Source organism: Doryrhamphus excisus, linkage group LG1, assembly GCF_037039965.1.
Source record: "Doryrhamphus excisus strain RoL-2023G ecotype Guam linkage group LG1, RoL_Dexc_Guam_v1.1, whole genome shotgun sequence".
In the NCBI taxonomy this organism is placed as follows: domain Eukaryota; kingdom Metazoa; phylum Chordata; class Actinopteri; order Syngnathiformes; family Syngnathidae; genus Doryrhamphus; species Doryrhamphus excisus.
The window spans coordinates 7,796,696-7,814,748 of record NC_136357.1 but is presented as its reverse complement, the minus strand read 5'-3'; the positions used below and the strand labels follow the sequence as shown (position 1 = coordinate 7,814,748).

The window sequence follows — 18,053 nt, the reverse complement described above, 5'->3', positions numbered from 1 at the left end:
AATCCAATTAATCCGTTCCAGAAATCTAAAAATGTTAACATACATAAATTTTCTCCACCACTTATTCTCACGAGGCTCGCGGGCATCCCAGCTGTCTTCAGGCGAGAGGCGGGGTACACCCCGGGCTGGTCGCCAGCCAATCACAGGGCACATATAGACAAACAACCATTCACACTCACATTCATACCTATGGACAATTTGGAGTCACCAATTAACCTAGCATGTTTTTGGAATGTGGGAGGAAACCGGAGTACCCGGAGAAAACCCACGCATGCACAAACTCCACACAGAGATGGCCGAGAGGGGAATCAAACCCGGGTCTACTAGCTGTGTGGCCTACATTCTAACCACTCGACTGCCCTGCAGCCTAAAATGTAAACGCAAAATGTTATTAGTTTATAATAGTTTGACATGCAGAAAACCATTCAAAATGCATGTAAATATATAAAAATGATGAATGAAATGGATAAATTAACACTTAATGACTTCTAGTTTTGCTGAAGACATGATTCTTGACATGACTTTTCCCAAAGACACGATGTGGCGGTGAGGTCAACACGCCACCACCTTCCTGTTTTGACATGAGTTATTTCTTGAATTCCATAATGTTTCTCGCTTTAATATTGTAACCCAAAATGGAGTCATAGTAATTTTGATAAAGAAGGTGAGAAACACTTTTGAGAACTCATGACAAAACAGGAAGATTGTGTCTTTGTGAACAGTCTTCAATGTTCATTTGTCCCTTCCATTTATCATTTGTATGCCTTTTAGAATTGTTTTACGCATGTAAAAACATGTTTTGTGTTAACATTTTTTTAGAGTCAACCGCTATGAGCCGACGTAGCTGACTACCAGTTCCAGGGTTTTGTTAGCAAAGTATGCTAACAACGACATTTGAGATAATATACATTATGAACACACTTGGATTCACGCAGTATATTAATAACACACCAAGACGCACACCATCTTGCATGCTTACTGTACATTTTTTGACCAAAAACCAAGATAACTGGGCTGACACTAGCCAAGTTTCCACTGTGCTGTATAACTATCCTAAGAACCAGCGGTAAATAGAATGGCTGTAGTGGTTTTTCACTGTGCACTAACTCCGCAGCACAAGGTCATCATAACGATTGTGTAATCTACACAGAGCTGCTACAGCATTTCAGACAGATAGCCTCAACCCTATTTTAGGCAGGGGTACGCTTGTCCGTTCTGTGTTAACTACACAGCAATGGAATTCATGTACATCAGTGGTCCCCAACCTTTTTGGACCCACAGCCCGGCTCATGTTCCCACAGATCTCTGTGGAGCTGTGGAGGGAGTGTCCTACATTATAGCAATCTAATTTATCTTATTTATTATGTCATGGGCAAAACTAACACAGGAACAACATCACATTTTAAGCATAAACTGAATAGTGAAACACCATCCACCAGTAGGAGCCTATAAAACTAGCTTAGTGATAGGATCATTTTCACACTTGTTAGTACGTGTTATTACGTGGCCTAAATCACATACTCACTTTTTTGTAAAAAAAAAAAATTGTCATTGAAAATGACAATGATTTAAAAGGAGTGTCCATCTGTAATAACATTTTTCTTTCCCTTGTCTGACATGTGATTGGGTTACAGAAGGGAATGTATTTGCAACAGGTGCTTGTAACACCGTGCAGGCATAATGGCCTCCGTGTCCTCCTGCCGTAACTTCCCTGTGCCCAAAAGCCCCCCCCCCCCCGACTCCAACCTGAAACCTGACTCCAGGTTTTCACGCTGGCACCATCACTGGTGCAACCCTGAGAGCTTCTGAGATGGTCCAGGTGGCGGTGGTGAGTGTGTGCTGATACACAGTATCTTTCAACTCACAAGAAAATTCGAATGAAGTTGTCCCTCAGCACTCTTCAATTTCGTGGCTGACGCAAGGACAAATTTAGACAAATTCTAATTCATAAATCATGCCATTTCGTGGTTGAATACAGCTTACGATTAGTCCAAAAATATGCATATGTAAGAAAATTTTACATATTTTTTGCCCGAGTTAATCATTTTCGAGCATAAAAATTGCTGAATGAATTAAAATAAGTATAAGTTGCATTGTATTTGTGAATGTAGTATTATACACTGGGGACTAGGTGTCAGTAATTGTTTGCTGAGATGGCAGGAACAGGCTTTTATTGCAGGTTTAAATGATCTCACAACAGGCACGATATTAACAACATAATAATATTCACGGTCAGGACTGGAACAAATCAACCACAATAAATGAGGGATTATTGTATATGTAAGTTATTGCAACACAGATTAACTGTGCTCTTTGGGCATAGTATTTTAAATGCCGTCTGTATAAACTGTATCAGAATACAGTCGACCTTAAAAGTTGAATGCAGTGACTTCATGCATCACAATTATAATTGTAATTATGTCATAAATCTAAAATATTGTTAAGCACTTTTAACAGAAAAATAAAGAAGATAATCCCTTTTTTGAATATACAGTTGTCCCTTGTTTATTGTGGTTAATTGGTTTCAGACTGGACTGTGATAAGTGAATTTTCCGATGAATAAATAGAATATTTGCGTGATTACATCAGAGAAAATCTGTTTAGGACCTTTTGAATATATATATTTTTTTTCATTATGAGGACCCTGTAGTCACCATTACACTACTATTATTCTTTGTTTACGCCACACTGCACAACTCTAATGCACAGGCTACGGAAACACTGCAGGGACACATGGGAGTGCTAACTAGTTAGCTTCCAATTTAGTTATTCTAAACTTCGGAAAGGGTTTCAGACAGAGTGGGGAAGGGGGATAAAGTATGAAATCTAAAACAAACCACTTTAAAAGGAATGGGAGGAGAACTTGTTTTTAAGTTCGGATAGTTTATACTAGTTCGGATTTTTGACATGAAGTTGTATGACACCCCCATCAGCAGTGAAGTCTTTTTGACTTCTCAAAACAATATGCGTAAAAAAAGCATAATACATTTGCATCGCAAAAATGCCTACTAGAAAAAAAATCCTACCTCACAAATCGATGACCATTATTTTCTCTGCAGTTGTATCACATCGGGGTGTCAGGACACGAAATGGGTAGTGAGTCGCTGTTGACGGACGTCCCTGCTTATGGGAGTGTCATACAAATTCATGTCAAAAAATCCGAACAATCCCTTGAAGGTAATGTAATCTAATGTCATGTCTCATCACTGGACTACACATGCATAGGTTCCACTGTATACTGCAGCTGACTTTTCAAAGCAGGGGTCACCAGCCAATGACACACTTAAACCCTTTCCCCCCCGAGCATCTAGTTACTGCAACTTGGCGGGTGTCTTTGCCATGCAGCTTTCCGAGCCAGGATACTGTGACTATTACAAGGCCAGATTCAATTTAACTTTACTGTAGTCATCAAATAGTAGTAAAGAGTGTTGTCGGGGTTCCTTTGCTGGCTCCCCCAGAGATCTTGAAGAGATTGAAGCTAAATGTACTACACCGCTTGGCTGCGACCAGCAGAGGTGCTGTTGAGTCAGTCTTTTCAAGAAAATGACTTTGAGAAGTTGAGCAACATTCATGCCAACGGCACAACTCATGTGGACATTTTCGGGTTGCAGGCCACAATAGTTGACCACTCCCTGTCCTCCCACTCACAAACACAGCTAATTGTGTTAAAATGCAAGACCAAGACAGAAGTACCGCTGCTGGCAATCAGATTTCAGCTCAGCTAGTGGGTGACAACTTGACCCTTGTTCACTCACGACAATGTTGCTCGACACCAGCAGATAATTATCTGCTGCTAAAATATTCTGGAGTATGAAGTGGAAATGTAGATCTCGCACTACTTTTTTACCATTCTGCTTAAATGCTCACCATACATACACCATACATACCACGCAGGATGATGTCATTCAAAGTCTTTTTTTCAAATAACATTGAATCACTGTTTTTTTTAAATGAAAAATTCTAATAAAATTCTATCACAGTTGCACTGTGGCCTAGTGGTTAGCATCTGGGTTCAAATCTCTGTTGGGCATCTAGGTATGGAGTTTGCATGTTCTCACTGTGGGTTTTCTCCAGGTTTTCCTAACACTCTAAATTAACATGCATGCTAGGTTAATTGGAAACCCTAAATTGCCCATGGGTATGAATGTGAGTGTGAATGGTTGTTTGGGTGTATGTACAATATCATACTGATATTTTTTTTTGTATTTTAAAACTGTCAAAATTAGGAATTATTAAATAATAACAAAATAATGATTTGTAATTGTGGATTAAGTTAAAAAAAAAAGCAATTGCATAGCATAATCTTGATTTACGTTGGATTAGTTTTAGAGTGAATATGAATTCAATGTATGGACACCCCTCCCTCCCCTATAGTATATGTTGCAGGCTTACCCCCACCCCTCCCCACCCACTTTAGGCGCCCTCTGTTGGCTATAACATACTGGTATTGTATAGAAGGTCATTCATGCATAGGAGGCAGGAGAGTTAAAATGTGTTTATTGAAGCATAATATGCAAATGCCACTTTTATTTTATATTATTATATCTATAAAATGTACTAGAGAAACAACAATGAAATAGTGCCTAGATAGTGAAATATTAAAATAATAATTCACCATGCCTGAAAGCATAATATAAAGAATCATATTCAAATTCTATTATTAGTATTTATTTCCCATTAAAGCTGGAACCAATTGATTTATTTCCCCTCATAAAACACATGGGTGTTTCTTGTTATTTTGCTGCAAAGTGCGATAACAAGGTGAAATGTAAATAAGTTGGGAGTGAGTTGAAGTTAAAGCGATAGGTGGCTGGTTCGCCTTTAAGAGTTAAGAAACTTGAAACCTTGTTTGTGCACCAATCAGTGCAGCTCCCAGCCGCCAAAGTGTCTAGACTAGCACATGATGGTAGTCAGCCAATGGCTCCAGCGCTCTCCTCGGGGGCCCCGCATGTGTGTGTGTGTGTGTGTGTGTGTGTGTGTGTGTGTTAGTGAGAGAGAGGAGAGGAGAAGAGAGGAGGGGGGGAGCGAAAAAGAGAGAAACTGGGAAAGAAAGCGCGCTGGCTTGCAGTTTGGTTCGGCTCTGAGGAGAGAAGCAGGAATGCGCTTCGTCCCCGGGATTGCTCCTCTTCTTTTTCTTCTTCGTGGATCTGTTGTTGGGATTTTTAAAAAAGAGAACAAGGATCTTGATTTCTCGTACTTTTGTTTGGGGATTTGTACAAAAAAGTGCCAAACTATTTTGGAGCTATACCTTTGTTTGGATTTTTGTTCCAAAGCTATCTTCTCAATGATGGACTCCACGTCTTAGTTGTGGCAGCTTCCTTCCGCTAAAGTCCGCTAATTTTTGTCACATTGTTCCTCGGAATGTCGCGTTTCGTTGTGTTATTGTTGTGCGCTTTTGTCGGCGTGTAGACGCAACCGGTGCGTCTTGTGTCTAATGTTGCCGTTTGGCCACCAGTGTGGGTCAGTTGGCTGTGCATGCCCTGCACGGCATTTCCCTCACTTATTCATGTTGAGTGTGTTTAACTTTGGGACAGCCGAACAAGAGTAACCTCCACCCCCTCGCCCCCCCAATAGATAGTCAAGTTGTCTATGTTCAGGACGAAACGCTCAGGTCTTGTGCGGCGACTCTGGAGAAGCCGTTTGATTCCAGATAAAGAGGGGGACGATGGAAATGGCCAAACTCATGAGGGGTGCAGGGACGATCTCTTCGCAAACAACCCGCAGAAGATTCCTAAAACGGAGTTTAGATCGATGACCCCCAGCGGGTCATTCGCAGGTGACCCAGGGGGTGTGTTCAGCAGCGCCCTGGGGTTAGACCAAGATGGGGGTGCAGGGTGTGCGCAGGACCAAGGGTCTCCTCGCTTCGTGCAGGACAGTGACTCCAGGACTGTGACCTGCTGCTTATTTAAAGAGCGGGACCACACTGAGCTCAGGGGTCCGGAGGTGACCCCGGATAGCAGGGACCCCGGGTCGTGCCACTTCACCCTGAGGGGCCTGGGCCAGCGGGATGGCGGTTCTCCTGAGTCCCAGGAGGCGATGCCTCGCACGGTGCTGGAGCAAGAACTGAAGTTGGCCACACACACACTTTTAAAAAAGCTCAAGGAGAAGGCGTTGGATACTTTACTGGAGGCGGTGGAGTCCAAAGGAGGGCTTCCCAGCGACTGCGTTATGGTGTCCCGGACTGAGCTGAGACTGGGTGGCCGTGTGGCGTCCCCACAGCTGCTTGTGTGTAAACTGTACCGCTGGTCAGACCTCCAGCACCCGGCCCAGCTCAAACCGCTCTGTGAGTGTAAGAGCTTTGGTGGGCTGGACAGTCCGACTGTGTGCTGCAATCCCTATCACTACAGTCGCCTCTGTGGGCCAGGTAAGAAGACCACCCTTTCGCCTTTACATGCATGGGAAAGGACAATTTTCAAAGTGTGTCCCAGTGAGGCAGTCGCAGATTCCCCTGCTCTCTATTAAACTCATTTTCTCTTCATATAACTGAAGTCAGCATAGCAGGTTTTCTTTATTTTTCTCAAGCTACTGCACATCCCAGGTGTGGCATGCCTCACACTATGAAAGTCAGTGCATTAACTCCTTTCTCTGTTCAAACCCTTTTTTATTGCTAACTTGTATTCACTATTTGAATAATTACTGATATGGATGACTTAGACATATTTAATGTGACTAATACAAATGTACTTATTTGTACTTATCCTCAAAGTGTTTCGTGTTATTTTCTTTAAATTGTTTATTTTACGGCGACACGGTGGTTGAGTGGTTAGCGCGCAGACCTCACAGCTAGGAGACCAGGGTTCAATTCCACCCTCGGCCATCTCTGTGTGGAGTTTGCATGTTCTCCCCGTGCATTCCTCCCACATTCCAAAAACATGCTAGGTTAATTGTCCATAGGTATGAATGTGAGTGTGAATGGTTGTTTGTCTATATGTGCCCTGTGATTGGCTGGCGACCAGTCCGGGGTGTACCCCGCCTCTCGCCCGAAGACAGCTCCAGCTCCAGATAGGCTCCAGCACCCCAGTGACCCTCGTGAGGAAAAAGCGGTAGAAAATGAATGAATAAATGAATGTTTATTTTACACCGCATTCTTCCAGACTAATTAGGCCAAACATCATGCTTGTGCTAATAATCTTATTACCATTCCCATTGGTCAAGTCTTGTGAGACTCCCTTGTTTTATCCCTCCATGACTTATTGACCACTTTAAACTTAAGGCCTGCAATTTGGAGAGACTCCCAATGCTGGGCCACTTGACCCTGCTGGTGCCATGACAACACACACTATCATGTGCAAAGTGTCAGTATTTCTGTCTCCTCTCTGGCACAGGAGGGGGATTTTCCATAACATCCATCTTTACCTGCCAGCTGGCAGCATCATATATGTATGCTCCACTATCAAATGAAGTCCAACCTGTATGTTGTGTGTATATTGTAAGTGTTAAAGGTGGGAATGTGTTTCCCTGTGCTGTTGTGATGTTGTTCCCCTCTCTAAAAATGGGAGATGGATTGTAAGAAGAGGGAGGGGGGTGGTGCATACCCCATATCGGGACCCAGGCTCGTAGTAGACATAGCTCACATGCGTTCATGCGTGGCCCGATAGAGATGGTATTTCTTTCATGCTATTCAACGGCAGGCCTTTGAATCAAGACCGTAATCACCGGCTTGGTTGTTTTGAATAAGATGTCAAGTTTAGAGATCATTCTTATAATACTCATTTTAGTCATTTTATTTTTACATGACTATAAATTATGTTTGTGGCTCCCCCTATGGGTTGTGCTCAACATACGTTGGAATGAATACGTGTATTACATACATGCAATACAGATATCCCCAAAGGTTTATAATTATTAGGACAAATACACAATGACTTAATACAGTAAAACAATCCAATCAACAGAGCATGTATTTTGTGTACAAAAAAGTTATGTTTATATACCCAAAAGGTCTATTTTGCTTGTAAAAGGAAGCCTCTCAGTTGATTGACTATAAACTGAGAGGCTTCATTGGACTGAAGCAAAGCCCCCCCCCCCCCCCCCTTATTTGGTCAGCCATTGTACTTTTCAAGTGAGCTCCGTTTCAAGTTGCGCCTTTAAAAGCCCTTTTGTCCTAAGGAGGTCCCCTCATGCTATTTAGGTGGAGGAGTGGTGATAATATACAGTTTGCATACTACTGGCGCCAGACTGACTCGCTGTGTATCTGAGTGACTGAGTTCAGATCCTGGCAATTACTGCTGCCACTCTTAAAGGACCCGCAGCTATTATGCTTTTTTTCCTTCCCCGCTTTTTCGACTGCAGGCAAGGTCACAGTGTGTTTGCAATTTTTTCTTTCTTTCTTTTACTATTCTTTTTTATTCCTACACATAACAACAATGTCTTTGAACGATCCAAATGGTTAAAAGGACGCATTTACTTGAGCTGTACGAGACTGCGTACTGCTAAAAGTTTCTGCTACGACCACTAATGTATCGGTTGGTGTTAGCTTCATTAACATTTTAGTAGTTGAAGCCTCCAATACAAAAGCTCTATCAAAAAACATCTGTCTTTTGATTACCACTGTCAGAGAGGTATGCAATTTACAATATGGTTGTTTTAATTATTGTAATTTACTGTAATATTTTGAGCCAAATCAAAGACACAAACATTAGAAAAACACTTTTAACTATGATGCAGTGGGTTTGTACACAAATTCAAATTACAACCACAATAATAAACACTATAACCTTTGGTAGTGTCCACTAGTTATGAGTAATACCAGATTATTTGATTTGATAAAAATGCCAATGACTGTTTTGGCATTGTATCACAATAACCTGTAACTCTGAAATAACTTTAATGTGCATTTTTCATAACTTATTAATCAAAATAAATATATTTAAACAGATGCGGGCACCATTTTAAAGCAACAGCATTTATTTATATCAGATTTGCTGTGCTAGAGTAAGAGAGCAAGATACTATATGATGTAACAAAATACATGGACCGCACAAAAGAGAAAGGCAATGGACCGTACCGAGACCTACAAATTTTACGGCTTAAAACACCAACGATGGTCAACCATGATGGTTTTGCGTGTGTTTTTTTTAAACAAAACTATGTAAAAGTGATGTTCAGTTGTCCATTCATCCGTCATCTATAATTATTTTTGCCTCATTTTCTGCTTGTAAAACTATATTGTCCATAAAAATGTTTTCTCTTGATATTTCAGGGTGTCTGGAATTACATTATTTTCAATGGGAAAATTTGCCTTGGTTAGAGTCCGTTTTGGTTTGAGTTGGAATGGATTAATGATGTTAACCAAGACACCATTGTACGCTGACTAGATATCTCGAATGTGTCATTGGTCCTAAAAAGGACACTTACTGTAGATGCCCTTCAAGGTACCTGATGTAAAAAAAAAAACATTAATTCCACCCTGAACAGTACATGCGCTAAATATAGATGTATAATAGACGGGTTGACGACCCCTGCTTTAGACCCAAAGTCCGTACATAGTAAGTTAGATGTGGAAGTCACACATACTTTTTTATCAATACTTATTTTTAGTATACTTTTATGAGAATACTCTGTACTTGTGTGAGTATCGATGTATTTAAACCACAGAATTGACTCGTCCATCACTAGTACCGACACAAAATATCTTTGTAATGGCTCTTGTATTGAATGACAATACTCTGGATAATATCCAAACTAAACCACCCACTCAATTTAAATTGTGCAATTTGTGTTACGGTACTGTATTTAATATCATGTATTTCATATTGCAGAGTCACCCCCACCTCCATATTCAAGGCTCTCCCCGAATGAAGAACACAAGCCACTGGGTAAGAGACACTAATTATGCCAACCTTTTATTTACTGTTTCTGACTTGTCAATTGGAACCAGGCAGTTATTCATTTTGCAATGACGTCATGTCGACTTTTAATGGCAGCCTTCATCAACTTGAAAGTGTTGGGTTGGCTTTTGCCTTTATCATGTGGTGAAACTGCTGAAGATCTTTAATCATGCTCAGTGCGTTCGGTGGGTTGCTGTTGCCGACCAGCCTGAGGGTTTTTACGGGTTCTGGAAGCACTTGTAGGATAGGGGGGATGTCATCAGGTAAAGCCTGTTAGCGAGCCTGTTGTGCTGTTATCTATTATGGGATGAAACTAATAGTCTTTAGTGGATGGTGGAACATGATATTGACACTAGCAATGATGAATGCTGCCTGGAGAACTACTGCAGCAGCGTTGCAGCCAGGCTGATGCACCTAATGAGGAGGCTAATTTTTCTTTTCTTTCCCTACAGACCTGTCAGACTCCACATTGTCTTACACTGAAACAGAGGCAGCCAGCTCACCAAACATCTCACCAGGGGAATTCTCAGGTGGGTGTGCTCCTCCAACTGTCATCACTCTCTCCTTTTCAGAATGAATGAATTATTGCATTCATATAAAAATTCCATCGTGCGTATCAAATCATATTTTCCAGAAAATAAATAGTTTATGCATCTTGACCGGTCACTACTACTACTACTGTAGAGTATGTCTGAATGAATACACAAACCTGCTCGGTTACACTTTGGCCTTGTGTTTTATTCCTTCTCATTAAAAGCTATTAAGCGTGGTGCTCAGATAAAGGATTCATTGTAAGTAGAGGTTCCACAGGGCGTGCTGGCCTCCCCACCCTCTGTTTTCCTTTCAGAAATATTTGAGAGGGATAAAACGGTAATGAGATCCGTGCTCATTCAGAAACAAGCACGCATACTTCTGCACATGCGTGTGTGTGTGTGTACAATTTAGGGTGTCTGTCGTGGATGGGAGGCTTTAGGAAAGGAAATGAGTAGAAACAGACACTGTCTTCTGATTTGAAGTGAAACACTTCAGATGTCAGCATGAGATCACCCCCCTCCCCGTTTCCCCTCAGCCTCCATGGACAGCATCATGTGGACATGGAGTTTGAAGCCCTTATTTTAGGAGTTGCATTGGAGCCGGCGCATTTCCTGTTCAAGACTCGTAGGCCCTGGACAGTTGAATAACTAGTAACCTGGCAGTGAAGTATTCAGTCAGCGAGGGCCCCCTGCCTCCTCCCCTGGTAGTCAGCTGTCACCACCTCAGTGTGGCCCGGCGACACTCCCTGAGTCAACAAATGAGGGGCTTGTCAGAGCGTGCACCACAATTCCAGTGAGGCTGTGGTGAAGTGGGAGTTTCTAGACATGATTTGGTTTCCTCCTACTGTGATGTCGCTCACATAGGTCGCTCTTCAAAGAGAGGGGCGGACCAGTACACCAGAAAGTGGTGTATTTTTCCGTGCTGTGCGCAAATTGTTGAAGGCATTTTGTCTCCAATGGTATTGTATGTCTTACCCAGCATGTAAAAGATCACATTAGCGAATCACATTGCTTTTAAAGGCAGGCATATGGTAACCATTTTAACTCAAGTTTAATTTACTGAAGGTTTGAGCCTCTCCGCGTGGAGTTTGCATGTTGCGTGGGTTTCCTCTTTCAGACTTTCCTAATAACATTAATTGGGAGACTAACCATGGATTGTCCATAGGTATGATTGGTTGTTTGTACTGTATGTCAGTGTTTTTCAACCTTTTTTGAGCCACGGCACGTTTTTTTACGTTGGAAAAATTTTGCCGCACACCAATAACCAACATGATTTGCTTCTTTCAGCTTATTTTTGATTAACGGACTCGCCACACCAGATCCTTTTGATCCGCATACTAATTTAACCAACAATGTTCCAACATGTCACCACTACCTCTCATGTGCATCACTAAGTCTATTAGAGGAACGAGGCAATCAGCTACGTGTTGCCACACGGATGAATATTACATTGCTCTGCCAGTCTTTACACCAATGACACGCGACAATGACATAATATTTGCAGAAAATTATTAATACATGTTAATTAAAAAAAGTGATATTGAATAATTCCTCACGGCACACCTGACAATTTCTCGCGGTACACAGTTGTTGAAAATCACTGCTGTATGAGCACTCGTTGTACCTCACCAAAGTCACCCGTGACCCTGAATAGAATAAGTGCTATAGAAAACTGATAAATGGCACCATACACAAGAAGAAAATCAATGTAATTATTGAAACAAAAACAAATATATTGACAAAATCCAACCTCATAACATCCTTGGGAGGCTATGCTTCAAAATGTGTCTTTTTTGTTCATGTTGTTCTGCAGATTCCAGCATCTGACAGAACTCTTCTCATGTATATTGTCACATTGTCATACATTTAGCATGTTGCTGACCTGGAAATGACACCGCATACGATTCGCCCCGCAGCTCGACTTTATAGAGCGTGCAGTTTATGTGTAGACAAGAGTTGTATGTAAGCCAGACTCCCAACTATTGACAGAGGAACAAGTAAACATGAGTGAGAGGGGTGTGATGTGTTGAATTATCCAGCCTAGTGGGCAATGATCAATCACACAGAAAACATTCACATATTTTAGATTCATCATTAACTTTATGGAACATGTTGAGATCACACATACCTTCTGGGTTTTAAATGTTCCTATCTTTAGTCAATATGTGCTCATGGGACATTTTATTTAAACATGGCTACGTCACATTGTGAGAAAGACACCCTCTGCCAGGCATCTGGGATGTGTGTTTACGTCACAGGCTGACTGAGCTTTCAAGCCTGTGCACACATAGTATGCCTTAGTACTCTGTGTGTGTGTGTGTGTGTGTGTGTGTGTGTGTGAGGGAATGCCTTCGCTTGCGCTGCCCTCCCAGTGTGCCCGCACACCTGTTTCCTCAGTGCCTGGGCCTTGTCGTGTGCACATCAGAATGAAGGCCTTTGAAGCAGGCCTCATTGCTTCCTGTATGACTGTCTGAGGGCTGCTTGCTCCCTACACATTGACTTTATTATGGCGCGGTCATCGGATTTCTCCTGATGAAAGACAATTCCTCCACAAAGCCTTCCGACATTGGAGCGTAACAGATGAGAGTGCTGATTTGAAATGCGTTTTACAGAAAACATTCCTTCCAGTCCTCGAAAACAGAAGTTGTCTTTTCATTACTTACTGTAGCACCTGCTTTGACACGCTGTTACTACAGCGCCTTTAAACATGTTCTCCCAGTAGCTGCGGCAGATATTTTCTCTGTGGGAGATGCTTGAGTCCCCTTTTCCTTTCATGTCTCTATTAGTGCATGTTTAGAGGAACCTAGGCAGGTCAATTCAGATTTTATTTGCTCATATGCGACCTGTATTAGATATTTTTTCATATCAGTGTGAACAGGATAATTCAGATTTTTCTCAAATGTGACTCAGGCTTCTTTGGTATGTAGATATTGACCCAATATATAAACGATGTTACTGCAGTCTGAACATTCAACTATTTTGGTAATCGATCATAATGTAAATATCCTCTCAAATGTGAATATTTTTAAGTGTTTTTAGTCATCCATGAAAGCAGACCTATTTTCTTTGTGTTTTAGCCAACACATGATATAGACACAACCAGTAACTGTAGGTGTTTGCTTCATATTAATATGGTCCATCTATGGCTCAACTTCTTGGTTAGAGCTAACATTAGCGTCTGGAATTTGAGTTGGCTAACATAGTCGCTGTGTAAAGTATAATTTATTGGGTGCATCAATGTTGGTATACAATCAACATAACTTATTGTTTTACCCTTTGCATGATATGCTTTCTTGCATGATTTTAGCCAAACTTCACACATTGTACATGGTTGAAATGGATGAACACAAACGCCCCTTGCCACTTCATTGTTGGTGTTATTATTTCCGGTAATCGGGCTGGTCGGCTGTAGAATTTAGGAATTAAAATTTTAAGATATGAATCATCCCAGGAAAATCGGAATGTTAGTACCGATTCCCATGGATGCTCATCCCGAGATATATGCAACCTGATAGTTCAGACTGCAGTAGCCCGGATACATATTGGATTTATATCTATATACAAATGAGGCCAGAGTCACATAAAAAAAAATCTGAATTGTATTGTTGACACTGACATGAAAAAATCAGTTACATTGCATTCATATTTCATATAATTCATATAAACAAATACAAGCCACATTTATGTGGCGATGCGAAAGACTCCATAAAAAGATCATTTTAACAAAAATGCAGGCATCATACCCTGCAGTGTGTACATACCCCGAGACAAATGAGGGGTTGTTCTTCATGTTTGGCATTTTCATTACCTCTGCCAGATGCCAAGATTTTCACAAAACTTTATGGAGCAGTGTGAAGTGAATTTAAGTAGGAAAGATAAAATTTTAGTACAGCTCCAGATTTTTATCACTGTGGAAAAATCTGGTTCATAGAAGTCCTTCTTGAGCTTTTTAATGCTTTATCAAATTTTAGTTTTTAAAAATAGTATTGGATTATTCATGACAAATGCAGCCACAGGCATTACTGTGTGTGGCCTTGGCGGACGTGAAGCCTGTACTTGATGCTTTGCTTTGAGTGTGCAGACATGCCAACAATGTTTTGCTGTAATAGAGAATATTTATGATCAATGAATGACGCAATCCTTCTAACTGTTCCTGCTTTAGACTGCTGGAATATCATGGCTCCAGTCTGCCTACATTCTTCCGGCAACACAGGTTGTGTGCCCAATCAAGCCAAGGAATTTGTCAGCATAACATTGTGTACACACACACACACACACACACACACAATCACTCACACATACATGGGGCTCCCTTTGCATTTAAAGGGGTCTCATGACCACAGGACATATAATTTGACCTTTAATTCACTGTCCTTTTTCCCCCCTTCCTGAGAGTGTAGGAAAGCTGGACCGAAGGAGCGGAAAGATGTTGTGTACATAGTGTGCCCGCTTCCCTGTATTGCATGCTTACTTGGAGGGAATCAGTAGTCAAAAGTTCCCACACAGTAATCATTCCACATTCTATGCAGTGTGCCAGCCTGTCTCTGGAGTAAAAGCACTTTGCAAAGCCTGCTCATTTATTGACTGAATGTTTGATGGATGCAAGCTACTGTTTTACATCATTCATTCATTCATTTTCTACCGCTGTTTTCCTCACGAGGGTCGCAGGGGTGCTGGAGCCTATCCCAGCTGTCTTCGGGCGAGAGGCGGGGTACACCTAATCACAGGGCACAGAAAAGAGAAAGACATGTGTGGTCATGTTTTTGGGCTGTCATTCAGTGGACCTTGGTTCGAGAACACAAATTAGAATAGGATTTGACTCACTTTCCTTTAAATCATGGGTGACCAAAGTGTGGCCTTGGGGCTATTTGCGACCCGCAGATTTTTTTTATTGGCCCTTGGCATATTCATTCATTCAAACATTTTTACCGCTTTTCCTCACGAGGGTCGCGGGGGTGCTGGAGCCTATCCCAGCTGTCTTTGGGCGAGAGGCGGGGTACACCCTGGACTGGTGGCCAGCCAATCACAGGGCACATATAGACAAACAACCATTCACACTCACATTCATACCTATGGACAATTTGAAGTCGCCAATCAGCCTTACATGTATAGCCCGGAATGTGCATGTTTTTGGAATGTGGGAGGAAACCGGAGTACCCGGAGAAAACCCGCGCATGCACAGGGAGAACATGCAAACTCCACACAGACATGGCCGAGGGTGGAATTGAACCCTGGTCTCCTAGCTGTGAGGTCTGCGCGCTAACCACTAGACGGGCGTGCCGCCCTGTTTTACATAATTTTAAAGGCAAATTTGCATGATGAATGCCAAAAGAGCATATCTATGTCTGGAAAGGGGGGGGTTGTCCATCACCCACAAGCATGAATACACGTCTTTCCCTTTTCTGTGCATTCTAAAGACAGAAAAACAATTAGCATGAGGGAGCTATCAATACGCATACACATACACGGGACACTGAACTGCACTAAGAGGTACATTCATGACAACATGCATATCAAGCCAGAAATGAGCGTAGCATACAGTGTTAGCATGGATGGAAAGCCTTCATATGTATAGCCCGGGCATTTCTCCAAGAGACTGCATCACAACAAACAAAGAATTGTTAGCCCTAACAACCCTTGCACTGCTATAAACTTTGTTTTTTTCCACGTACCTAAAATAAATTGTAAAAGACACCAGACCAGCTGGATCAGATAGAGAACTGTCCATCGTGGAAGTCACCATGATATTAATTGTGATACATGGAGCACATAGCACATGATATCACAACACAGTCCATCGAGCTATGTATAAACAAAACACAGAATGGGGGCTAATACTTGTATACATAATACACATTTAGGCTAATACAGATAATTTGGTTGTCTATTCATAGTTGTTCCTATGTTTTTGTTTTCCAGTCAGTTGCATTGTGTCGAACAGTCCTCAGTAGTGACGATAGGCGCTACACAGTGTTAGCTACAATAACAACAATGTCGCTATGGGTTGCTTATATACAGGTCAGTAATCTAAATAGAACATTGTTGGCATTTTTTGTTTGTGTTTTTTTTCATTGACAAAATAGGTGTGTCCCGTTACATGCGTTGTTAGCTCCCACGTGCGAGCTGTCATTCAGTGGACCTTGGTTCGAGCCCAATCAGAACGCAGGGTTGGCTGAACCAGATGGGTTACACTTACACAAATTAGGATAGGATTTGACTCACTTTCCTTTAAATCATGGGTGACCAAAGTGTGGCCTTGGGGCTATTTGCGACCCGCAGATTTTTTTTATTGGCCCTTGGCATATTTTGAAAGTGAAATCATGATTAATGCTGTATATTATTAAGTGTACTATTGTATTTTTGGTTATAATTTTCATTCATTCATTCATTTTCCTCAAAAATGCATTCCTCAAAATGATTATATCCTCACGAGGGTTGCGGGGGTGCTGGAGCCTATCCCAACTGTCTTCGGGCGAGAGGCGGGGTACACCCTGGACTGGTCGCCAGCTAATCACAGGGCACATATAGACAAACAACCATTCACACTCACATTCATACCTATGGACAATTTGGAGCCAATTAACCTAGCATGTTTTTGGAATATGGGAGGAAACCGGAGTACCCAGAGAAAGCCCACACATGGAATTGAACTCGGGTCTCCAAGCTGTGAGGCCTGCGCTAACCACTCCAGCCCTGTTATAATTTTAATCTGCAAAATGAATTCTCAGTATGTGGTGGACAAAATTGGGACTCTGTAATATCATGTCTGATTATTCTTAAATTACTCTGATTATTCTGTTAAACCAGAGCAGTTTTTCTTAAAAGCTGATAAATACAATTGAATTGCAACTGAACTTGAAGTGCACAGTAAGAGTGAAGATTTGTATGTGTTAATTTACAGAACAAAATACCATTTCAAGTACTTATCAACACCAACTGACCTGCGTTTTGCATCTGAAACATCTTTGACTGCCGCATGTGACTAAAATCCAACATGGGCGACATTCAATTCATTACTTATGATAGCCAACCTAAATCTGCCCCTGGACTTGTCAATATGATCAACATCTTGTAGTTTGGGCTCATCTCCCCCTGCAGCCTGGCATCCGTCCTCAGGTTTCCACCACAGACCTAAGTCTTTCCCGGCGTCTTCCCAGTGCCTCGCCGCCCACACTCCCCCAGGAGCGCCGATGCTCCAGGATACGGGATGTGGAAATAATGTGACTGGAGTGCTTCCAGCCCTGCCTCCTGAAATCAGGTTTTGCGGATTGTTTATTTGAGGGGAAGGAGGCCTCAGACAAACATCCTGTTTTAAAAAAGCAGCCTGGGTTTTGTAGCCATGCGGGGAGGTGAACTGCCCCCTCTACAGTGGAAGGGAGCCTGAGGAATGTAGGGACAGAGGACTGATATGGTTTGAGGGGATCTCATCGCAGTTCAAATGGGTGGAGGGTTGTAGTGGTACATCTTGAGGGGTTCTGCGCTCTTTTCTCTCCGTAGTGGTGTAAAGCTTTTTTACCCACAATCCCTGTCTCAAGCACTGTATCTGTTCCTGTCCTGGGAGGCTGGCTTCCGTTTCCCCTTACATAACACACACACACACACACACACACAAACACATAAATGAACTATTGATAAGAGCGATAAGCACATTTTTCATTTTCCCTTTCTCAGCATTGTTAGGCTGCGATCA

General features: G+C 41.9%; 1 protein-coding gene across 2 annotated transcripts in view; it reads left to right on the top strand.

Annotated features, from left to right (window-relative positions):
* Nucleotides 1-5,002: 5,002 nt before the first annotated feature.
* The window catches only part of smad6b (SMAD family member 6b), a 28,772-nt gene continuing 15,721 nt past the window's right edge, over nt 5,003-18,053 (top strand). The window contains exons 1-3 of one of the 2 annotated variants that reach the window (XM_078789185.1): nt 5,003-6,364; nt 9,762-9,818; nt 10,283-10,360. In XM_078789185.1, the coding sequence (XP_078645311.1) occupies nt 5,590-6,364; nt 9,762-9,818; nt 10,283-10,360 (910 nt within the window). In that variant the 5' untranslated portion in view covers nt 5,003-5,589. The remainder of the gene's footprint in view (nt 6,365-9,761; nt 9,819-10,282; nt 10,361-18,053) is intronic. The other variant, XM_058076535.2, reaches the window with a different exon arrangement.